Here is a 25,467-nt window from a genome sequence, read left to right on the forward strand (position 1 = left end):
AAGGAAAGGAAAGGAAAGGAAAGGAAAGGAAAGGAAAGGAAAGGAAAGGAAAGGAAAACCCTTCGGTCATAAGAGCATCTCCGCCTCACCACCACACCCCTTTGCCACACACTCTTCTTCACTACCGACCCCACCACCTTCTGTGCTAGCGCACCCCAAGAGGCTTGTTTTGGCGTGAGCTCACACAGCTTGCAGAGAATGGAGCAGAATGGGGCATCAAGGGTGGCTTAACTTCTGGGCCCAAAGTTACTTGAACTAAAAAAAAATCATCTGATGATTTTGCTCCCATTACATGAAATTCACATCCTCATGAACTAACTTCTTTTTTGTTTGTTTGTTTGTTTTGTTTTGTTTTTTGGTTTTTCTCCGGTACCGGGAACCGAACTCACGACCTTGCCCTTGCCAGGCAGGCTCTTTGCTGCTGAGCTAAATCCCCAGCCCCCTAACTTCTTTTCAATATAAGAGGAAGTCCATAAAAGTTGATAATACCCAAATCACACACATATTCCCATGCACGCACACACACACACACAAATGTGAGCATGCACACATACTTGCTTTTGAATCCTGTTTTCTGTAACTTTTCAGGAACCTTTCACAGTGATATGTATAATGATATTTTGGGCCTTAAGGAACATCTTTACATTCCTTGAACAAGTAACTAAGCACACATGAACACAGCCTATAAGGCTTTTTCAAACCTACAGACAGCATGGATCACTGATGTCTCTCACTGCTCATACCAAGAAAATGATTTCTAGGATTCCTCTTTTCTCTTTCTCTTAATTCACAACCAACTGAAAATAACAATAAAAACAATAATACTACCAAAAACAATAATTGGGCATTTACTGTATGATAGACACTGTGCTAAATACTGTCCATTTGTGAATAAATATGCATTTATTCCTTGTCACAACCCTATAGAGTTGATTTTACTAACATTTACACATGAGAAAATTCAGTGTTAAGGGGGTTAAGTAATTTTTCAATCTCATGGCTAACATAGCTGGGATGGATTCATGCTAGATTCTAAAGGGAATCAAAGTTCTAATTTTAAAAGACAAATGATAATTTTATAACTAGATGCTGATGGTATTGCATATGCTGTTCAGTAAGATGACATAATTCATATGATCAAGTAAAATCAGACAATTTACTGCTATGGATGCTCTGGGAATGCCAACAAAACATTCAGCAGAGTTCTAGGCTTGCAGTCTGTTAAGACTAAATAAGATATAAACATGTGAAAACACAAATCACAAAGCTTACTGATTTGGTTGAAACAAGACTGTGTCACTAGAATTATTGATTTTTGGAGTGGAAGGAACTTGTACTCAAGGGATGGGTGTTGTGACTCCAGCACGCTCGTCATGTGAGGTACAGGGTGGTCCCCATAAAAATCTGGTTAATGATTAAACAAATAAACCAGCATCATCACTCAGACTGACTTCCCCAGTGTGAAATCTCTCAAAGCAGCAGCTCTAGAGCTTCAGAGAGTGCAGAACAGCATATGTCTGCATAGAGCAGGGATTCCATTGTAAGTACTGACCCACAGGAATAAGATAAGTAAGAGGTGGGGGTCACCACACTCCTGCCTTCAAACCTCTCTTTCCCTCAGGGACCAAGTAACTAAGTCTGCTGATGAACAGCCAGTTTGCGCACAAACCCTCGCATCGCACTAGTCTGGAGCAGTGGATGTCAATCTCAGCAGTTTTCCAAGACCTGATGCACATAGGTGGCTTCCCACTCCCTCAGTCTGAAGGTTACCTCTGTCCGGCTGGGTAATCTTGAGTAAACAGTTGTTTAAAAACAACAGATGCAGATGGTGTGAATCAAAGAAAATAATCTTAACTTGTAGTAATTCCTTGTAACTTATACTGCCTCTTGTCATGATTATTGATATTGTCTTTGTTAAAACCATTTTAGAAGTGTTGTTTTTTTTCAGTAAATATTCCAGTAAAATAGAGACCCTGAGATAAAAGCTGAAAAGTAAAACCAAATGAAGATCTCATCTTCAGTCAAGGTCTCCAGAAAAATAGGAGGTGTGAGCTCTCCTTCAGTCTCCATCCTTGACCCAGAGTTGAAGAACATAGACTTAAATGTTGATATGATCAAACATACCCATGATTTATTTTAGTCACACATGGCGTATTTGCTTTCTATTACTGAACAAAATATTTGACAATATTTGACAATTTAAGGGAGAGAAGGTTTATTGTGGATCATAGTTTTAGAGGTTTAGTCCATGGTTGGCTAGATACAAGGCAGAGACATCATAAGTTTTCATTTCGCAGCAGGTGGAAAGCAGAGTAGAGGAGAACACCAGCAAGAAATCTACCCTCCAAGGGCACAGCTCCATGAGCCATATCTTTCTTCTAACTGGGCCTCATCTCCTAGCTCCAGCTGTAAATGTTAGTGGATTGATTCCATGATAAATATTACAGCCTCACAATCCAGTCATCTTTCAGGAATCTCTTGACCGCGTCAAGTTGACAAGTAAGATAAACTGGTACACATGGTAAAAGGCACAGACATGGAGATGATTTTCCACAAAAGAAGAAGCTTACATTCTTATATCCTTAGAAACAAAAGTCATGGCAATGGGATTCCAATTAGGAGGTGGAGGAATGAGGGCCATACTTGGGCCAGAACCTTATTATAGCTTCATGAGAAGGAACAGGGCAGGCTAGGAAGGCACGTTTGGAGTTGGCTAGTTGCATAATGTCAGTAGGCTCTAGGCTATGGCATGTGTCCCTGGGATGATAACTAAGACAGGAGAACAGTGGCTTAGCCTGAACAGCTCCCTAAAGGAGGCAGTTGGCAGGTGTGAGCTCTATATGAAAGATGAATTCTTGGGTCCTTTCCTTTCTCTAGGAGTTAGCTAATCCACCAGGAAGGACAGTCTCATTGGCCTCAGCAAGGCCCCATAAGTCAAAGCATCATTTCTGTTATTCACAGAAGGCCCCATAGGTCAAAGGATCATTTTTCTCTTATTCACAAAAAAATATGAATAATGTACATTGTGCTGCAGTTCTGCATGCTAGAAGCTGTAGGGTCGTTATCTATGCAAAACATGGTGATGGCTTCTGGTAAGCTCACGCTTTAGATGACTTCTGTGTTAAAGAGTCCTATGGGTATCTCCATAGTAGAGGGTAGGATACTGGGTTGGCTCCTACCATAGTGGCCCCTAGTGTTAGTAAACCCATTGAGTTGATTTAGAGACACCCACGAGCTTACACCTCTGGCTTTCAATCCTACCTAACTGCTCCACATTTGATAGCAGTTGACATGAGTGGCATTATTGGAGTCTGGTTCCCTAGCTCCATGGGACTCTTAACAGGGCTGGACCTGGAGCTGGAAATCCACAGACTTCCTGCCACAGTGTCTGACCACTCAGTGGCCGGATCTTGACTCAGTCCCCAGGCATCTCCTGTGATGCTCTGAGACCTGAATCTCTAAAGTGTGGCTGATGGAGGAGACTCACCAACCAGGTTTCTTTTGTTCGTTTTTAAAATTTGCTTTCAGGAAAGGATTATAGTGCCCAAGTCACTTGGGAATACACAGATGTGTTTAAACAACTTGATTTCTTCTCAGATTCTCCCTTAATTCAATAACCCCTTCATGCTTTCATTCAAAAGGCAAATGATGCTTGGCAGAATTTTTTTCTGAATACCAAGACAGTACAGCAAAATGAATCACTGAGGACTGAATGAATGAAATTCCCCATGGTGAGAAGGGCAGGACTGCTTTACAGGTAGCAGCCAGGATGTAAGGTGAGGACATCAGTGAAGACATCCCTCAGCCATCCACACTGAAACAGCTGAACTTCATGCAGCTCACAGCAAAGATGGGATGGTTTATAGAGCTGAGAGGAACAAGTTTCCTTTCTTCCTCCTCCCCACAACACCCACTTAGCTCTGGTTTCTTTCACTGGCCACCGAGTCATCCCTATCTGTGAACTGGCCTCCAACACACAAGGAACAGAGGAGGAGATACATTGATAAAACGGGCACATCCACTACTGTGGGAAGAAAATGCAAAGATGGTTTTCTCTTGTTGGATGTGAGCAACACATTTCAATTTAAGCCCATGCACCTGGAGAAAGGTTCATACAGATCAGAATAAACAAATATATTCTTGTTTAACTTGGAGACTCACTTAACTCAGTTTAGCTTCTGGTTACCATCTGATCTAGTAGCTGCTGGCTGAGTCTTTTTGTACACACTCAGGACACACAAGTGTAAAGGGAACCCAGTGTGCCAGTCTGTGGCAGTGTCCAGAAACAATGCACTGCACTGTTGAGTGGGTAAGACTTTGAAACCAGCTTGCATGAGTTCAATTTCGTACTCTTCTACTGTATTATTATGATAAGGCAGGGTGAATTATTTATCTTTTGGGGCCTCAGTTTCCTTATCTGTAAAGTGGGAATAAATAAAACATGTTATTCTAACAAATAAACTTGTAAATGTGAACTGAGTTAATAGGTATACAGGGTTTAGAGAATGCCATACCACAACAAACTTGCAAGTAACTTATTGCTTATTGCTGTTGTCATCACCTTTGGGAGATAAGAAATGTCCGGAAGTGGAACTTGTGCTGTGGATAGCCAGGAGGCACCTTCTCTGGCCTCTCTGCCTGGGAATCACGGGTTTCTTAAACGTACTCCTTGAGGAGGAAGCTGGATTGGGGAAGGAGGAGGTCTAGATTAAGTCTCCCCAGTTTTCCAGGGTCCAGGATGCAGAGAGTAGGAAGGAATGGCTTCAAACCTGGGAAGAGCAGAAGAGAGACCTAGGTGAGCCACAGCATGGAGATGGAGCAGGTATCAAGGTGTTAGAATCAGACTAACATCCCAAGGATCACTTCCACTTTCCGCCACTCAAAGAGGTGAGCAAGACGGATTTTTCCCTGGGGTATGGCAGGGCATCTCGCATTCTTTCCCTTCTGCCAGATCTGTGGGTTTTCAGCTGGTGCCTGTATCAAAGCCCCTCTGATCACTATGAAACCTTTTTCTATGAACATAAGCTCAGGAACCACATGTAAAGTGCTTGGATGTGCTCTTTGAGAAGGCCTACACATGTGCCAGACAGATACCTACTCTTCGCAGGTGACCATCAACTCGTTTCTAAACATGCCACCCAAGCCCCAGCCCCGTGATGATTGTCAGAAGATCAGAGGGTTTTCAAGATGCATAGAAAGCATGTTTTTTTTTATAAAGAAAGGAATGTGAGGCCACACTTCATACCTGTTATTTTCCTTTTGTCAGAAGTGTATGTGTATTGAAAAGCAATAAGAAAATAGTTGGTAGCAAAAATATGCTATAGGAATGATTTTGGTTTGAACAGAAGAAAACTAGATGCTTTGTATTACATATTCATGACCATAAACCATCTACTTAACACGGAGAAAGAAAGGAGATTTGACATTTTGTTATAGGGATGTTATGCTTTTGAGCTGGATGTTTCTATAAAGCAGCTCACTGATTCAGTCCCATGATTACTATAGAGGAATTATTAGCATTTACTCTTAAGGAAACTGAGCCCAAAAGTCCACAGTCTCCACCCACTGAGAGGATGCTCCCTAAAACAGACAGCCCCTGGGAGCCACACTGAAGGATAGCAAGAAACAAAAGAAATCACAGCCCAGGCATGATTAAGATGACCAGCTACTTTGTTTTGCTTTATAGCGGCAAATAATTAGTTTGAGCTCTTTCGGAGTTTCATAGTAACTGGTGGGGGAAGGGGGAGTTTCTCCCTTATATACTATTTTAGGAAAACCCATTTCTGAATCTAATTTCTGCAACTGCCATTGGGAAGGCAGGATAGCAGGATGGCAGGCTCCGTGTCCAGGAGACAACATGCCTGCAAAGCAGGATGGGAGAAGCCAGGGTGTAACTGAGAAACCCAGGGCAGAGAACAGAGCCCCGACCCCCAGAGGCACCAAGGCCAAGACTGAGCCCACAGGGAAAGTGGGGGAGAGTGCAGCCCCTCCACACCCACCTCAAAGGGCCAGCCTCTCACGGAGTTCCTGTGGTGGCAGAACCTTCTGTATCTTTGTTCTCTCTCCGCCACGGCTTGTAAGTATTAGCCTGATGTTGTTTACTTCTTCTCCCAGTCTCTCCAAGGAATATGATTCACACGTTTTCAGATTTATTTGAACAAAATGCAATAAATATGCTGCTTCAATTTTAACTGCTGGCCTGTAGCCAGGGTTTTTAATGAATCTGGCCTGTGCTACTGAAGTGTTCCAGGATCTCCAGGGCTCTGGGCACTGTTGAGATTATACACACTGGTGTGCACACTCATGCATGAGCGCACGCACATGCACGCGCCCGCGCACGCACACACACACACACACCTCCCACCTCCCCACCTTCTATTCCCTGAGGGGTGGTGACTCACAGTCAACTGCAGGTTTTTCAGAACTGACTCTGGTTAAAATTAGCAGGAGCCTTTATTGTTCAAGGAGAGGAGGATCCCAAGGTCTTCTTTCACGGCTGCATGGAAATGCCATCTTTTAATTCCCCCCCTCTGTTGAATTGCTCTACCCATTTCCAAAACTGCCATCATCAGCCTTTTTTCTCTTCCTTTGTTTTCTTGCAAATGGTCACTAGACCAGGCCCAGCCTGTAGGGATTGCCACATAAAACAGCTGGCTATGGGGATTTAATGTGGAGATAAAAGGACCCTGAATTGATTTTCACCACAACTAAACAGCCAGTGCTCTAGGCTTTGGAGAGGTGGGAGAAACACAGGGAAAGGGACACACAGCAAGATAGCTGTGCCCAACACACTTTCTCAGCAAGACCTGGAAGGGAATGAGTGAGGCCAGCAGCAGAGTGCGAGACATTGCTCAGGCTCCTCAGGAACTACAGCCAACATAGGGTAAAACTGAAATCTGCAGCTGGCGAGCCCAGCCTCTTCTCTCTACAAGATATCACAAAGATGCTCATCAGCTCCAAGAATTTATCACACTAAAGTTCTGTGCCCATAATGCCCACTTTGGACACATACTCAAACGGAAGGAATCATTTCAGGAAGGGGTATTGTAAGGCATAGGAGATGGTTTCCACTGGGGACGTAGGCAAAGAGGTAGCTCCAAAGAGCACCTACTGATATGTGACCAAATGCTGTATTGTCAACAGTACACACTACCACCTATTTTTCTTCTTTTAAGGAACCTTTAAGAGATCAGTGCCTAAACTGCAACTCAAGACCCACTTATTTATTCCAAAGTGTCAGCACTGCAATTAAACCTGAATACTAAGGCTGTGCTTAGTTTAGAACAAATAGCTGATACATTAACATCTTTTGTCTTAAAAGAAAAACACACATGCCATAGGTGCACCACCACTGCAACTGATCCTTTCTATTACTACAGTGACATTGGATGATGTGAAGTTTCAGTGTGTCTGTGGTTCCGACAATCCTGCACCATGCCCACCTCATTTCAACACATTCCCTCGTGGGACCTTCACAGTCATTAGGCAGAATAAGTGAAGAAACTAAAAAGTCAAGCCTCTGGGTAGGAAAATCACATGGAAGATTGGCCATAGGGACCAGGGTCCAGAGGTCCTTGGCAACAATTCTGTGCCACTGCTGGGAGCTCCATTCCCTCATGAGTGGCATGATTAGGCCCACGTAGGGATCCCTTCCAGCCCTGATACTTTGTGACTGAGACATCTGTACAGTAGACATTCAGTAGTTCTCCCTCACCAGGCTTTACCCCCATGTGATCTCAGAATCAAGCTTCTCACAGTAAAACCCCTCTTCTTCTTTACATTTGTTGAAACAGAATGATACATAGTCCTTGTTTCAGCTGTGATTACTCAAAAGAAAAATCACATCCTCTTACTTATAATATTCTTAGAACTCAAAAAATTTTCTTATGTAGCCAGGCAAAAACCCCATCTTATTTCCACTTCAAACAATAGTATTTGTACTGTGATTTTCTGTGCATTGAGATATTTTCATGTATGCCCTTTATGAACCCTGATGTAGATTATTTAAACATGTGTCTGCTTATCATGTGGTCTCTTGCTAGCCCTTTGCTGAGAGAACACTTTGGAAACACATGAGAAATATATGACCTGCGCTCTTTTCTGAATTTACTAATTATCTCATTAGGAAGTCAAAATTACTGCGCACAGATAATAATCACAGCCTGGTTAGGAATCCAGTGGTATGCTAGAGTCTCAATTCATTTTTTTTCCTTCTGTTAAGCCTCACAGCAAACTTCTTGAGATACCTCTTTTTGCTCCCATTTTACAGGCAAGAGTGTAAGACTTAAGTCAATTTGTCTGCCTAAAGCAGAATAGTAACAGGTATAGCTGATGGATCCTGAGAGTAGGAAGCATCATAGACCAAGTGCTAAAGTGCAAGGAAGCAGCGCTGTAGAACTGTGCTACTGCAGGGTCAAGGGTGTGAAAGTTCTGGGTGAGGGGGTTGCCCGCTGCTGCAGTTGGTACTGAGGGGAATAAGCAGAGACTAAGCCAGGACGATGGAGGGAGGCACTGGTCCAGAAGTGAGAAAAAGAATACGACTCCTGATCAAAGATGTTCTCAGGAACGTGGAGGACCACTGTGTGCAACCCCTGATGCTTTTTTGTAACAGAAAAGCCTTTGATGAAATCAGTGGAGAGAGTGCCTCCACCTGCCCAAACCTAGAATCCAGTAACCCTCAGCGCTGGATGTCCTTCAAGCAAATTCCTGGCTTAAGGAAGGGCTGCCCTCAGATAACTCTGATTATTTTAAAAACGGTGCTTATAAAAACAAACACATTCCACTTATTACATAACCAAGGCTGGAAAAATAATGTTTTACTGTCAGTTTTATTACTTGGGAAATGTAATAATTTCCAGGTTTGAGAAATATACTCAGGGATTATTTTTATTTGACAAAAATTGTATATGTTTATCCTTCACTACATGTCATGTTAAAATGTGGATGCATTGTGGAATGGGTAAATCAAGCTAAGTAATGTATTCACTACATCACAAACCTGTTTTTTTATAAGAGAAACTTTTTTTAAAATCTTACATTTGCTTCATTGGCATTTCTTGACCATTTCACTTGTTTCCTGAGTCCTGATTTAAGCCTCTTTTTTTCTCTTAGGGAAGCTTAGTTCTCAGGCTCATGTCAAGGCTGGCATTTATTTCTGAGCTCTGAGTTCATGGAGATTTCCAGTTGTGCCTATTTGCACATTTAGTCAGAATTCTTTTCCTTTTACTTTTGAGCATCTTCAAAAATTTAAATCTCACATTAGGTTATTATTTGCTTGAATCCAGCATGAACTAGAGGGAATTTTGAAGACAAGCCATTAACTCACAAGCTTTCTAGGGTTCAGACACTGTAATGTCAGCGTGTATTTCCAATGAGGAAAGAAGGCTCTGTAAAGGAAGCCAGGACAGAGAGACTTGGGTTCAAATCCCTGGTATCATTGAGTTGTTGTGAGACCTTGAACGTTTCTTAACACTTGAGCTTCATTTTCCTCATATGTAAAACATAGTTGGTATTATCTATTTTAGGAAGTGGTGAGAGTTTAGATTAAAAGTAATACATGTAATCATTTGATCTCCAACCATGGATAGTTAATTGATCCTGAAATAATTTAAAGGATATCATTAGAAAGTGCCTTCTCCTTCACAGCAACTCTAACTCGTTCCTACCATGAGGCAGCCATACCTACATGGTATGAACACTCGAACAACCAGGACCCAACTGTGTTTTCCACACCTGTCAGATATCCAAAAACTATTGCATGTTATATGGCTTATCAAAAAGAAATGGTATCTCTATAATCCTCTCAAAAATAGAAATGCTGTTCACACTAGGCTCTCTGGTCTTCCCTTTGGGTAATCAGGGAGTTTTCCTACAGTTGACATGAGCTGATCAAAAAGTATAGTATGTGCTCAAACAAAAAAATTACGATAGTAAAAGGTACATAGCCATTCATCCTCTTCAAAAAAACTCCCTCTTGCTTTGAATACACTTGTTCTATCATTCTAGCCACTTTCTGAAGGAGTTGTGGAAGTCCTCTTTCATGAATGTTTGTACCAAGTATGATTTTTAAAAGGTGAGTGCTGGAGCAGAGTGGCATCCAACAGAAAAGAAGGCTCCTAAAAACATCATAATGTGTCCTATCTACCTTACTCACTAGACCTGGCACGGTGAGAAGTCTGGCTCTTCCCCCAGGTCAGAATGGCCATGTTTCAATCAGTTCAAGATAGACAGGCAGCCGTGAGAGCTCAACTAAAGACACTCATGGACCAGGACTTCCAGAACCTCAGAAAGTGACAAAAAGGACAGGGTATGTGTGTTTGAAGTGAGCGAGAGCATTTTGAGAGAGATTAATGGCAAACTGTCTTTTACTGTAATAAATATTTTCAAACATTCATCTTATTTTTGGTCATACCATAAAGTCAAAGGAAACTCTTCTCTTTACCCAGAATACAGAAGCAGAATTACAGATAATGCCATCTAAGTCTCTGTCACTCCACCTTGCATCTTTTTTGGGGGAGGGGCCAAAACTACATAGTAGACATGTAAAGTCACCTTTGCCCTATGTCTGTAAATTAATCCCTGGGCCAGCGTGCAAGATAGTCTAGGCAACATGGGTGCGGTGGTTCAGCCTCTTGCGATCTATCCACAAATGTGGGATGCTTCTGTATTGCAATATGTCTGTTTCTTCAGCGGGCAGAAATTCAATTTGTGGGTCTTGTGTTTAGTTACTGTGATAATCACTGCCCTTTCTCAATTATTACACTAATTCTTCCTCACCTGTATGCTATTCAGCAATGGCCTTTTTATCAAGGTCTGCCAAAGTCCCTTTTTCATTATAGATACTCAGTACTTGTTTGTTGAGTGAATAGGTGGACAGATGACTAAATACACGAGACACACATTCCTAGCACATATCAAGCAGCAGCGTATATAACTTGTTGGACTGACTTGAGTTTACAAATTCAACAAGCCATGAAAATTGAATTTTGTGAAACAATTTGATTTGACATCTGTATGCCACATAATAACTATCTTGACTATTTTTAATTCATTGTTGGGATGCCATGGTGTAAAGCTAAAAGGTACCTACCTGCCTGTTGAGGAACTGACATTAGTCTCCCAGTGTGGTATGCTTTTCCCTCTCAACCTCTGCTCACCTCACGAAACTACTTGCTTGATTTCTTTCTACAGATTTATTCCCTTAGATGAACAAAAATCCACTCCCAGTTATTAATATTCAGTTGTTTCCTCCTCTATCCTAAATCTTTGTTTCCTATGTTCAAATCTTCTTTAATAATGTGAGATTGAACCTCAGTAGGAGATTTGGTGTTGGCCATGAAGTGCTTCAAAAACTATATCTAATACCCATAGGAAGAAAAATTGAAAATTGCTATGCACCTATATGAAAATCCATATATGCGGAATATATATGGATTGCATTAAGGAAGGACTTTATCTTCTTGAAAACATGTTAGAACTTTTTAAAAAACCCTCACCTCCAGCTTTCTCTAAACAGTGAGCTGTCTTTATGATACAGTAAGATTTATTTTATAAACACTTGACTTAAATATAGTTGAAATGTGCCTTCTAAGCCAGAACATAACTTATTAATCACTGTTTCTTCGACAGTGCTTACAAAGGAAGCTCAGCTGTAGGTTTTGTCCAGTAAAGGTTGAGAAAGGGCAAAGGAGACAGAGTGGAGGAAGGAATTGTACCATATAGCATGGTGCTTAGTCATTCTGCAACAAAAGTTCAACTTCTATCCTTGATTTACAAACATTGTATCATGAGTTGGCCCCTTACTCAAAAACCATGGGTAGCAGCCTTTGTCCCTTGTAATCCGAGTTGTGTCCATGGAGAACAAGTCACCTCCTCTCCTTGGCCAGGGATTTGTGTGTCTACACAGAAATGCTTCCTGGCTCATTACCCACAGGTGAAACCCATGCTCCCTCCTAGCGCCATTCCTGGTTTGACCCACGCTACACCACTGTTTCACTCTCTCACCCTGGAAACCTGAACTCTGGCCACTCAAGAATGCTTGCCTGTCCCTCAGCACACCATGCTTTTTCTTTTACTTCGTTTCTTTGGCACATGCTGTTCTTTCTTTCCAGAATTTCTTTCATCCCCTTTCATTGAATGCTTCCAAATTGTTTAAGACCCAAGTAATATGTCACCTCCTCAGTGATGTCCTTCCTTCCCCAACCAGGAAGTCACTCGTTCTCCTGGGTAGTGATGTCCATTATACCAGACCTTTTAGTACTTATCACTGAGCATTATATCTGTGTTTGCCTTGGGCAATTTGAGGATAGAAATTTATCTTTGTATCTTCATTTTTAAGCCTAAGGGAAAGATACACTTATTAATTGTGTTATTGATGGGGAGAACAAAAGCACAGAAGTTTAATAACTTGCACAAGTTCACAGTTACTGGCTTGTAGAGCTGTGATGTGAACAGTGAGAACATGGATTCAGAGCTCACCCTTTTCATCAATTTGGAATATCCTCTCCCATAAAAATTGTCATTATGTTGGCTATGCTGAAATTGATGTTAACAGAAATTCTGATTCTTCACCAGGTCAGTTATTTTTGTTTGTATTTGGATCATACAGTAAATAATTGAGAGTTATGCTAAAATGTATATATGAGTTAAAATCACTCTAGTAAATCTCTCGTTTAGTCCCAAGTGAAGTGAAAGATAATGTGGGCAGTATTTTCAGCTCAGGGGAGATTATTATTTTCATTTACTTTTTTTTTTTTTTTGTATCTTGTTTCTTCAACTAGACAGTTGGCTACTCAACAACTGGATTGTTTGCTATACTTGAAGAGCCTCCCGAAGGCCCTGGAGTTGCTGCGTTCACAGCAGGCATTGAAACTTTTGCTGAATAGATCAAAACATGAATAAAGCTGCTTCCTTCTTGTCAACCCCTAACAGTTGATTGAAAATGTAACATCAAATTGAATATTTAAGAGTTGACAAAATTTTGCGTCCTGGGATCCCAGCTTTCAGAAAATTAGAAGTTACTTGGGATGGCAAAGACAGAACAATTGTTTGACCAGCAACTTCTCCACCAAATTGTGAGCTTCTCGATCTGGCATTTGGTAACCTCTACCCTAATTACCTTCTAAATAGCCAAAGTTTCCAAAATTTATTCCTGACTGGCTGTTCTGAGCATGTTTTCTGCTCCAGCCACTGGGTAAAGCATTTTACAGGCATTATCTCATTTAATCCCTATGGTAGCCTTCTGAGGTAGGTGATTTACTCAACTATTTTTTTTAGGAAATAAAGAAACTGAAGCTTTGTGAGGTTAAGTCATTTGAACAAGGTCAAATACCTAGTTAAGTGACACAGCTGAGATTTAAACCAAGGACCGTTCCAGGGTCACAGCCTTATCCACTAGCTTATAACGCCATTCCTTTTAAGTAGTTTATTTCCCAATTACTGACTAACACATTTGGGTTTTGCTTCTGACATGCAGTGTTTCCGTTTCCACATCTTTGCTTTACATTCTTCCATTCAAACACTTTCCCTTTTTAAAAATAATGTATAAAATACTTCACAGAATTTTTTAGTGTAAATTAGCAGTCATATCACCTCCCTAATCTCATGACCTTAATAGTTTGAATAGGTTCTTCTGAAATGCTTATTCCCCTTTTTTAATATCATCTTTTCTCTAGTCTTTAGAACTCCCACTTCTTGAACTTTAAAATGAAACTGAGACTATAAAAGTCCTTAATCCTTATCCCATTCTCATAACTAGTCCCCAAGTACCTCAGTTGGATTCTCTATGAGTCTTTGAATCAAATACAGTGATCTCTTTGCTAGTTCCAAACATTAGCATGACATGTTACTCTCTAATCTCAAGCTGCGGCAAAGGTTCTTCATCCTGGTTATCCACTTCTTGAAATTTTGTCCCACTGTTCCCTGGGTGACTCAGATACCTCCTTAGATCTCTTAACTATTAAAGTATTTCCCTTTTATATTAAAGCATATTATTAGTCTAGGTACAATATGATGGTATCTTGTGCATTAGCTCTGGGCACCATAGAGCGGCTGAAACCGATAAAGGTATCATCCAAGACAAACTTATTTTGTGCACGCAAAGCCAAGCAACAGTGAAATTATCCTAGAGGATGGTTTTAAAAAATGTACTGCATTCATTTCTTGAGTAGAGGCTTACAAAATCAACCAAGAAGAAGGAAATGTTGAGATGCATTTAACCTCATTAGTTTCAGTAAGACTGACTCCCTCCAACCCATCAGAGTTGAGCTACATTAGTGAAACTCAACTATTTCCAAATCTCATTTACATAATGGATGAGATGTGAAATGAGCCCAATGCAAGGAGAGCCACCCGGAGGCACTAAAGTTTATCACAATATGTAAGAGTTCTTTCAGATCACTGCATTAAATTTCCACTAACAAGATAACAAATTAATTGTCTGTATTACTGTACTAGCCTAAAGCCTACTGGGTACAGAGTTTCAGTCGAGGAAGGCAGCTAGGGTTCTAAGGATGGTGGGCAAGGAGGGACAATCAAAGGAAGGTTATGAATCCTACCTTGGCTTTCTCCTGCCCCTTTAAGAAATCCCAGGCACCTCTGTAATCTGATGGTGGACTTTGGCTTTATTAGCGAGGTAAGCGAGGATGAGTAAATCAACTGTATCAGACAAGCCTCAGGACATCTAGAAATTGATCATTCTGCCAAAATAAGCACTCTGTGTTTATTAGCTGGGAGTTCATCACTATCACTTCTCCTCATCCAATTCCTAAGAGATTTCAAAGCCATCATCATGGTATTAGCTCGTCTGACTGAACTACCAGAGGTAAAGATTAGAAGATCTATCTAATGATGGGTCTGAGTTTCTGTGAGTTTTTTTCTCTTCTGTTGGAAAGGAGAGCTTTTCTAGCACACACACCTATACTGTGTCCATATGTGCGTGCCTGCACACTGTCACAGTGTGTTTGTATTCTATAGGATGAATTCAGTCATGCAATAAAGTAGATCATTTGAAAAAAGGTTGTCTGTTAAAGCTCTTAAAACAGAAACTTTTTCATAAGTAAAGGGATGACATCTTAATAAGGGAAATATATGTTAAATTGATTTTCCTAGCCAGATACAGTGGCGATATTGTACTGAGAAGAGTAATTAGATTCTATAATCATATTTATAATCTCAGCCTCTATACATAGCCAGACTTCTGCAGATATATTCATAAGAATGAGTAGGTATTACACTGATTTTTTACAAACCAGTAAATGTGCATTTATCTATTTATACATATATTTGTACACACACATGCACTGAGCTCCTGATATCAAGCTCTTTTCTCAATATGGCTTCTAAATAAGCAGTAATCAAAATGCAAATAAGGTGACCCAGTTAGCATGGAGATCTGTATTACCATGCAGATGTGCTCTGCTACTAGGCACTCCAGAGGTAAAAAGGAAAACACTACAAAAGATGCTTAGATTAACTGACATTGATTACTAAGCCCTTCACATTAGGGAAAATCTAGGGGAGAATCTCCCAGAAACAATGGTCCTATCATTTATTTCACATCTGCCATGTTGGTGTTGTCTGTTCTTAAGCTTCCCATAATAAGCATGTGCCAGGAAAGAAAAAAGCCTGGTTCTATCAAGTCAAAAAATATAACCCTTGCAGTCCAAAGCCCTATGCTGGACTAAAATGATCCAAGCTCATGGCTTTGTCACTCTCTGTGTGTGACACTAGACAAAGCAAATCATACTTCTTCTCTGGGGTTCAGGTGCAAGAAACTGTACTAGTTTCCATCCAAATCTAAACTACTTTGAGTTACTTGCTGAATCTGTGTTCAGCAATTGCTTATTATGATATGTTCTATATGCATTACAGTAGCAAGTTGTTAACCTATCTGATCACCAAAGTTGTGAGGAGCCTGGTGGGTGCATCGTCCTAGTAAATTGGTTCTAATTACCTATATGCATTGACTCCTCTTTATTATTACCTTGTTCAAATCCCTATGTTATATTTTTTGGAGCACAGGCAACCCCCCATTGCCATTTTTGTTCCAAACACAGGTGTAATTACATCAGCAGTGTATTTGGGTCTCACTGCCCTTTGTCCATGTTTCTCTATTCCTCTCTCTCTCTCTTTCTCACTTTCTCTCTATGTGTGTGTGTATGTGCATTTTGCATTGTGATGTGTATAGGAATTAATTTAGATAAGCAAAGACTCTCACCTAAGCTTAAAAGTATCTATGAATTTTGAGCTGGGTACAAAATTTGTTTTGCATAATAATATTTTTCGCTAAGAATATCTGATATCTGCAATACAGAAAAATTATTACCCACTGTAACTTGCAGTGTTTCCACTTTGTAATTTTAGTATTACATATATCTCCTTCTAGATGTTGTCAATGGGTACTTCTAGAAATCACTTTTCTACTGGCATGAACTGTCCACTGTGGGATCAGGAGAAACTAACTTCTGTGTCATCAGAATTTACTCTTATGTAAATCTCTATTGAATTCTCTTATGTCAATCTCTATAAGGTGAGCAAACGTTAGAATCTCAGCCCATTTCTGCATTTTTAACTGTTCACACTGTTTGGTGGTTTTCTGATTCTAGAAAGTTTAGAATCAGAAATGTAGAGCTAAAAGTAGATTCTGACAGGTGGAAAGTGAAGCAGAATGAGATGACAAGTTTCTTAACTTCATATAAAAATTATTTTTCTCTGATGCAATATATTAACTGTAAGCATTTATTGAATAATTTATGTTAAGCTTGTAGTAGTAAGATACAAGTAAAAAATACAGTCTGTACTTGCTAAGGAATTTAAGTCTTGTAAAAAACACATATAACTTGAATGCACAAAGTAAATGTAAAATGATACAATTAGTACTGAAGACAATGTATTGCTTTCAAAAACAGTAATGATCACCACAATTGAGTGCTTATTTTATCTGGGCATTGTATTAAGTATTTTTACAGTTGCATTAGATTTTTTTTTGCTGCTTTATCACATTTTCATATTCATAAACTTAGTGGCTAGATAGCAAGATGTATCAACTTCTGCAGTTGGCAGTCAGAAGTCCAAAATGGATCTCACTGAACTAAAATAAAGATGTCAACAGAGCTAGATTCCTTTTCTGAATATCATAAGGGAGAATCCATTTCCTTGCTTTCAGCCTCTAGCGGACATCTCCGTTTCGCGACTTAGGCCTTCCTCCCTTGTCTTCAAAGCCAACATTGTACCATCTCTCTGGTTCAGTTCCCATCTTCACACCTCTTTCTTTCTGACTTCTCTGTTGTGCCTTTTTCCTTAACCCCAGTGGATGCTAGTGACTACACTGAGACCATCTCCCTTCATTAAAGTGGGCTGACTTGCAGCATTAACTGTATCTGCACCCTTAACTTCCTTCTTTACTATCTCACATTTTCTAAGAATTAAGATGTAAACAGCTTTTGGAGGGAAGGAATTATTTTCTATGTACCACACTCTAAAACTCCTTTAATCTTCACAAAACCCTCATGTAGCGGATGAGGAAACCAAGGCATGGAGAGGTCACAGCTTACCAAAAGTCACACAGCTAGAAAAACAGATAGTTTTCTAGGCCAAACCTTGTAGGAAGTTGCCTTAATTACTGTACTTCTACACATTTCTTTATTCACAAAACTTCTTTCTCAGTATAGTACAGAATGGAATAAAGATATCACATGAGTGGTAGAGGCTGTCTTTTCATATTTGAAAATATACTCTACTCGTTGCCCTTGTAAAAAGTAATAGCTATCTTTATGCCATGTGGAAATGACAGAATTCAGTTCTTACCAACAGGAACTGCAATAGTTTTGATAAGTGCCATATCCCTGGTAAGGTAGACATTCAATAAATAGTTGTTGAATTAATAAATAACGTGAGACAACAAAAATAAAAATGATACTGACTTTGGTGCTGAAAAACGTTATTTCTAAAACCTTAACAGCCTCGGTTTCTTTTACAACATGCATTCCCCATATTGCCCGTGAGTGGGGTTTGTTTGCACACAAGCAAAAAGAGCAGTGACAACCAGTATATTAGAAGAGGAATGATTATCAAATTTGGAGGAGCAGTTTTATCTTGTAAATAATTTGCCATTAGTGAAGACAAGGACACTGAATTGAATCAAGTGACATGGATTTCAGCATTGCTTTATCCACAGTTGTGAGCTTGGACAATCATCTGGTCCTATTTCCTCATCTGTGAACTCGATGTTTCACCATCTATCCCTTTTCATCCATAAAGATGCTGTAAGGAGAAAATAGCCTAATGCGTGTCAAAATTCTTCACAAAATTAAAAACCATTAATTGTTCAATATGCCTCAATCTTAGTTCATGCTAGTGCCAGGATTCTGCAGTACACAGGGACCAGGGAGGTGACTGAAGGGATTAATCCTCCCAGTGGCATCAACCTCTCCCACCATGCTTAGACTTTGTTACCAGGAAACACCTGCATTTGACAGTTTTAGAAATAGAAAATTAATTTAAATTATTCACAAATCTATATAATCATATACTATCTGCCAGATATACTGTTCTCTGCAGTGGATGTTGTGAAATGAATCATGTATGATCCCTTGGAGGTGATTCCATTAGCTGTGTACTTTGAGGAGACTGTGGAATGAAGGCCCGCCAGGAAATCAGAGGATCTAGATCTTGGCATCTCTTACCAGCTGTGTGATTTAAATAAATCACATGACCTTTCCAAAGCACCTCCATTTCCTCCTCTAGAAAAGGGGAGTAAATAGTAGCCATCACACAAATTGTTTTTGTTTCTTCCCCCTACAAAGAAATGATAAAGTAGATAACTAGCAATATAAACCTTAAAGCAACATACAAATTACTCCAAGGGGAGGTTAGTTTTTATTATCCAAGGTCACAAAACTTATTAAAGGGATCCTGGGAAAGTTAGCCACTATAGACCCTGTTCTTCCGCTATGACCCTTGTGACCTTAAGCAACCTGGGGAAGATGTAATTGACCAGCAACTACTACTTTGAGAGAAACAGAATCAAAATATTGAAGCTATTGACTCACCCTTAAGGCAGTCAACAGAGCTTTGGTCTCTGACCTTTTTGCGTCCTAGGGCGGTCAATAACCTGGCCAGTAGATGCAGTGCATGCCACTGATTTTGATTTGGGAGTAGTTTAACCTTGAACTGAGCTCCAAGTAACCAAGGCAACAGGAAGTCAGCCTCTGCATTGCAAGAGTAGGAATCCATAAATCAAGTCCCTAATGCAAACACAGTGTGCAGGTAGAGGTTTGAGGGGATAAGTGGTCTATGGGAAATTATCTTTGAAAATGATTGACTGTCCCTTGATAGGTTATAGCACAGTGTCAAAGATTTTTTTTCCTAATTTATCAATAGAGGTCAACAGGTTATAGCAGAATGTTTTCATATAGGTTCACCTTCTTTCTATTTCCTCTTGGCTCTGTCTTTTAATTATGAGCAGATATTGGATCCACAAAGTTATTAGTATTACTGTCTCCCCCCCTTTAAATATATGCTGCAGTGTGTCTTGTGTTAAGTACAGAGATACAGAACTCAACTATCATGAGTATTCTCCATCTATTGTGCTTTCTGAATTTAGATAGCAATTGCTTCCCAGGCTGAAGTCCCAGATCCAAGTCCGAGATCCTTTTCTGAGGCCCTCATGTAGGCAGGGGTGCTAATGTACCTCAATATTTCAGCCAATACAAGACCCTGTGGTTTGTTTTTTTGTTTTGTTTTGTTTGTTTTTTCATGATTAACCTACAGCCTTCAAAACCCCCTGCTATGGAAGGAGAGACACCAGGCTCAGGCAGGGAAGAAACTCTGCTTGTTCCACCACTTCAGCCTCCTACACTAGGGAGCATCTACTGCCACTTGGAATGAAGAGAAACAAAGTCTTCTAGGAACTACCTGCCCAGTGCTTCCTCCTGGGGAACGGCCACCCATTCCAGCCTCTTCAGACCTCTGATGTCAGACAGATTTTGTCAGTTATTCAGGGCTGTTAAATCTTTGTTTAAAGTTCATCTGATATTCTTGCCCATCTATGTCATTTCTGGTATGATTTCCATTAGCCTTTCAAGACCCAAAAATGACTAAGAAAAAGTCAGGGGTTTCTCTTTTCCTTCAATTTGTTTTTAAAAATTGACAACTAGCAGGCAGTATTGTAACCTAGAAAATGCTACATTATCAAGGGTTTTTGAAAAAGCTACACAGTGACAATCTGAATGACAGACTGTTTTAAGTGTCATTTTATTACATTTAACAAATTTTGCAACATAAACACTTGAGTGGCAAAGTATACCCAGCAGAGTATGATCAGATCAACTTTAATGAGATGTTACGGACTGAGACTAATTTAGATTGTGAACATTTGCATGAAAATGGGTACAACTGAAATGACTTGAAATCAGTTTGTTCCCAAGTGAGGGTTTAATATCCTGCTCCTAATCCTGTTTATTACCTTCATTCCCTGAGCACAGCATAATTTAAACAAAGAAGTACCAGTGGCCATAGGTACAAGGATGCGAAATTAGTGAATTTTTCCAGAGGAGCAATTGTCCAATAGCAAGAACTCTGATACTTCAGTTCCAGAGCTGCTTCTGTTTAGGGAAAATAGTGCTTTGGTGGGTACAGGGAACCAAAATGGGGACTTGTCCTCAGACTCCTGCTCCGATAGACTTCTAGATTTGTCCAAAAGTTCATTTTCTCTGTGGAAAAGAAACAAAGTCTAACACATGTTTGTGATCTTAAGAATGTTAACAGTAAAGGAAGCAAGGGAGTAAACATGAGGATTCCTTCCCACAAATCCTCCGCAAAACCACCTTCCTCAGAGTAGCAAATGCTATTCAAGGGGTCTCCTTACAGATGACCTTTGTGCACTTGAAGTGTACCGGATGCTGAATGTAGCCTATCACTATCACACCACATATTTTACCAACAGGACATACTGTGCACATTTTCACATCTCAGTGGTGGTACCTTGCAATCTTTCTGTCATAGAATTTAATATTTGTCTGTCTGTACTGTCAAATTGCTATAAAATAATCCAAAGAAAAGCACAAATGCTACTGTTATGCAAAGCATCTCAAACAGGAGTTTTAAAGACCAGATGGAGACCAGGAGGAAAGTAATAGAAGTGTGACTTTTCCCTTAGTGGTTACAGGTGGTTTTTCCAGGTGTGATTCTAAGGCCTCTGCATCTTCAGCATGAAACATGCTTCAATGGACTGTGCTCATGCTATGTGTCAGGGTGTGCCTGGGTAGAACAAGATGATCCTAGGTTTAGCATCTGGCTACCTGGAAACATCAAGCTCTGACATTAAGACTGGTGTGAGTTTATTCAGCTTTTCCTTAAACTCTCAGAAATGTGCTTCCCTCATCTGTAAAACTGAGAAAATAGTAATATCCACACTACATGCTTCACAGGGTTGCTACAAGGTCCAAGTAGAACTGATCTCAATGTGGCTATGAGATAATGGTACTTTGGGAAGGAACTGTATCATTTTAGGCTGATTGGGATGGAGAAAATTTTGTTAAGGACTACTGTGATAACACCCAATTTGTTGTTGTTGCTGTCAGTGGTGGCATGTAGCATATGGATGAAGAAATGGAAGAGATGACTGTTTGACGTGGATCAGATATCCTCAGAATCTAGATTTATGCTTGAATGAGATGGATGGTCACATTTTTGCAAATGGAGATGTTGAAAGTGCCCATGAGTCCTTGGTCATATAAAAAAAAAGAAAACTAAACCTTTGCTTACTGGTTAAAATTGGTTCTGAGGAAGCAATGGATTATAATAATGATAATACTACCACTACTACTAATAATAATAATAATGTAGACACATAGTACGGACTGTGTGCTCAACATTGTTCTAAGTACTTTACATTAACTGCCTTATTGGATGGACCCAACAGCCCCTATGAAGTAGGACTGTCACCAGTTTTACACTTAAGAAAGCTAATTGTACAAATATAGAGTTTAAAACCATAAGCTTAAAGCGTGAAGAGGTTAAGTAATTTGCTCCTGTTCACACAGCAGGAAAGTGGCAGAATCTGGATTCAAGCTCCAGAAACAATGTTCCAAAAGAGCTAACAAGTGTCTATCGGGCTTTTGCATCATAGAAACATGACTTACAGTGTGTGTTAGGAACAGACCGCCAAAGACCCCCAAATCTCTCCCTTAGTTTAATGACTGTTATTTCATAGCAATCTCAATGTTTCTTGCCTCAAGTAGATTAACCTTTTAAAATTATTATTAAATTAATATGAATTAATTGCACACATTAGTGGGCTTCAGTACATTTCAACACATGCATACAGCATAAACTTTTCAATTCCAGCCTCCCCGTATCCACCCTCCCGTATGCTTTCCCAGCCCCTAATGTCACTATCCTACATTTAGGTTGACTTTTTCTTTAACTTCGACATATGACAGAGAACATGCAGTACCTGTCTTTCTGTGTCTAGCTAATTTCCCTTACAGTGCCTTTAAGTTTTACTTAAAACTTACTTTTACTAAATTTTATGCAAATGACAGGATTTCACTTTTCTTTCGGGATGACTAATATTCAATTATGTTTATAAACCACATTTGATCTATCTGTTTATCCTTCGATGGGCACCTAGGTTGATTCCCTCTCTGGATCCTGCTCATCCCCACCCATGACACTGCATATGTTCTTCTCAGCACCAAGGATACCTCCCCAAGCCCCACCCTACTCTAGCATGAGCTCTGCTGTTTTGCCTCCTCTCTTTTAGAATCCCTCAAGCACCTGGAATGAACAGTGCGCATGCCTGCATGAACTTGTTGCCTAGTCTTGTCTTCTGAACTGGTTGACATAAGAGAAGATTCACTACCTTGGGAGCTTCACAAGCTGCCCTTCATGGTGTACACAGAGAGTAATATGTGTGGGTTCAGGCTGGTGGATCTCAGAAAGCTAAAGGGTACTTGAGACTTCTGACTGCCTCACGCTTTCAGGCAGTTAATCTGGAACCATCACCCCTAACCTCAACCACAAAACTAGTGATTACTTTTTTCCTTTAAATGTTCTAAATTTTCATTATTATTTTTAAATTTTCATTCTTTTTATACAAGAACACAGTCAAATCATTTGACTATTTCCTCAGAGCATATTCAGGTTGATGTTCTTCCTGTTCCTTTAAATCAACTGCAGGTTTGGGGGTTACTGTTTTTTAGGGATGCCAAGTCCCCACTTGAAAGTGGACCAGACAGCAGCACATAGTAAGAACGAGGGTCCAGTGTCCACCATGATGACCAGGAAGAAGCCAGCTGCAGTTGACAGTGTTGCAATTCCACCAACCCCAGTGTTATCTCTCCTCGCTGCTTCCACGGCAACAGCAGATGCAGGTGAGCACATTTCAAATGTTTTGGGTTCGTCGTCCTGAAAATGAGGGTGGCAAAAGGGTAGCAGAAATGATCTATAGAGTACAGTAAGAGCTCTCTGCTGAACCAGCCTCTCACAGACACTGGGCATGAGAGCTGTTTTGGTGTTGGGTTTTTCACTTGGGAGGAGATCTAGGAAAGGAAGGAAAAAGGAAGACCAGCTTGGAGGCAGGGGTCCTTTCTGGTCTAGTGAAGAGCAACTGAATATTAACAGTACTTACTGCTCTTCATCAAGCCATAGTAACTAATAGTTCCTACATCAGGGATATATATAATTTTATATAATTTACAAGGAACTCTGTGAAATAGATTCTTGTATCCTTATTTTTTAGAAGAAAGAGGTGACTGTCACAGCAACCTGTGGATAGTTAGGATTCCACAGCCATCATCTCAACCACTTCATTTCACTCCCTCCCTTGCTCAGCAGCGTTGGAAGATAGTCATCACTGAGTTTCTCTGAGACGCTGATATGTTCTACTTATGGTTTCACAAATTCCTAAATAGTTCTTAGAGTACTCACCAGTAGTGGAGCTCTTTATTCAGATGTCCTAAGTTTTTCACACCTGATTCCTGCCACCTCTGCCCTCCTCTATTCCCTACACTATCCCCCACTATCCCCTATGTCAACCCCACTTTATCAAGCTCAGCCCTGCCACGAAGAACACAGGTCTTGGATGTGGCCTAGTACCTGTGCTTGGGAAGTCTTACTTCCTATTCATATGCTGTAGATCTTCAAGGCCCAACCAGTCACAGCTATTGCAAATGCCTATAGAATCCAGGGTCTCTACTATCCATTTAGTATCTTCTCACAGACTACATTAGAAAATCTTTTGTATTTAACTTCTCCCCTGTAGCAAATTGTGTGCACCTCAGAGGCAGAATCCACAATGTAGATCCTTGCTATGCTCATGACAAAGAGAATGATGCACATTCTTTTGATATTTTTTGAGTAAATACATTGGTAAACATGTATTGTTCATGTTTAGTATTTGAATATCCCTACTATAATTATAAGTCCAAGAATAGACTCATCATTGCTATTCCATCCAACTAATCTTTTCATTTTCCCATCCAGTGGGTGCTTTGGGCAGAGAATTGAAATTGACTACACACCTACCTTCTTCATGGAAATCATACCAGTAATTAGTAAATGAGGTCAATTGAGAGAACAAAGAAATATATTGAATGATACTCCTGAAATTTAGTTCAGCAAAATATTGGCAAGGGTTTTGTGGGGAAAATGATGTTTTTGCTGTGAAGTAAATATAGGAATGCTGTCTTCCTTCCTGCAGAGAGTTTCAGAGTTTTTAACTGAGTAGTGTGCATTAATAGATTCTCTGAAGGAGGCACAGAATTCCATAATTTCATGTGATGACATAGCTTATTTTTAGGAACAGACTCTTCAGATCTCTTGAATACAGTATTCTCCCCAGTTATTTGGGAAATCTTTCTCTGAAGGAATGAGGTCATCTCTCAAAAATGATCATGAGCCTTTGTACTTTGCACACACTTGGTGTGAAATGAGCAGTACATACCCCATGCCAGAAAGAACAAGAAGTCCAAGGCGAAAAAGTCACAGAAGAAAGAGGAGGAACACACTTCTGATGTCTTATGGATCAATAGCACTTTGAGAAGGCAGAGGTGGACATTGGTGCCATTGCTAGAATACTAGAAGGATTCCACTTAGCTAGAACAACGATAGGGGCCATGGTCTGTACTACCTACCCTCATAATTCAACCTTGTCTAACATTAAGCACCGAGCCCTCCCTTTATGGATGCAGATATTGGCCTGTGTGTTTCCACTTTTGCTTGTCAGGCACAGATATTTCCCAGGAGTCAAAGACAGGTGGTTCCTCATTTTCCTTCTGGCATTCTTTCCATTCAGTGTGAAAGATATCATTCTTGGGATCACATGATTGTATGGGCTTGCCTCCTCTGCTTGCTTCTGGTTAGTAACTTAAAAATGTGCCACACAGGTGAAAGAAACAGGTGGGTATTGGACTTTTAAACTTGCCTGTCCAGTAATCAGAGCTGAGTCAAAACTCTCCCATATGA

The 25,467-nt window shown here is 40.2% G+C and overlaps 1 protein-coding gene across 1 annotated transcript in view; it reads left to right on the forward strand.

The window, feature by feature from the left end:
• The window catches only part of Setbp1 (SET binding protein 1), a 358,524-nt gene that overhangs the window by 307,188 nt on the left and 25,869 nt on the right, over positions 1 to 25,467 (forward strand). Inside the window, exon 5 of the mRNA XM_005373166.1 lies at positions 23,205 to 23,375. Coding sequence (XP_005373223.1) covers positions 23,205 to 23,375 — 171 coding nt within the window. The remainder of the gene's footprint in view (positions 1 to 23,204; positions 23,376 to 25,467) is intronic.

Source organism: Chinchilla lanigera, unplaced genomic scaffold (assembly GCF_000276665.1).
Source record: "Chinchilla lanigera isolate Chin_1 unplaced genomic scaffold, ChiLan1.0 scaffold00001, whole genome shotgun sequence".
NCBI classification, from domain to species: Eukaryota; Metazoa; Chordata; class Mammalia; order Rodentia; family Chinchillidae; genus Chinchilla; species Chinchilla lanigera.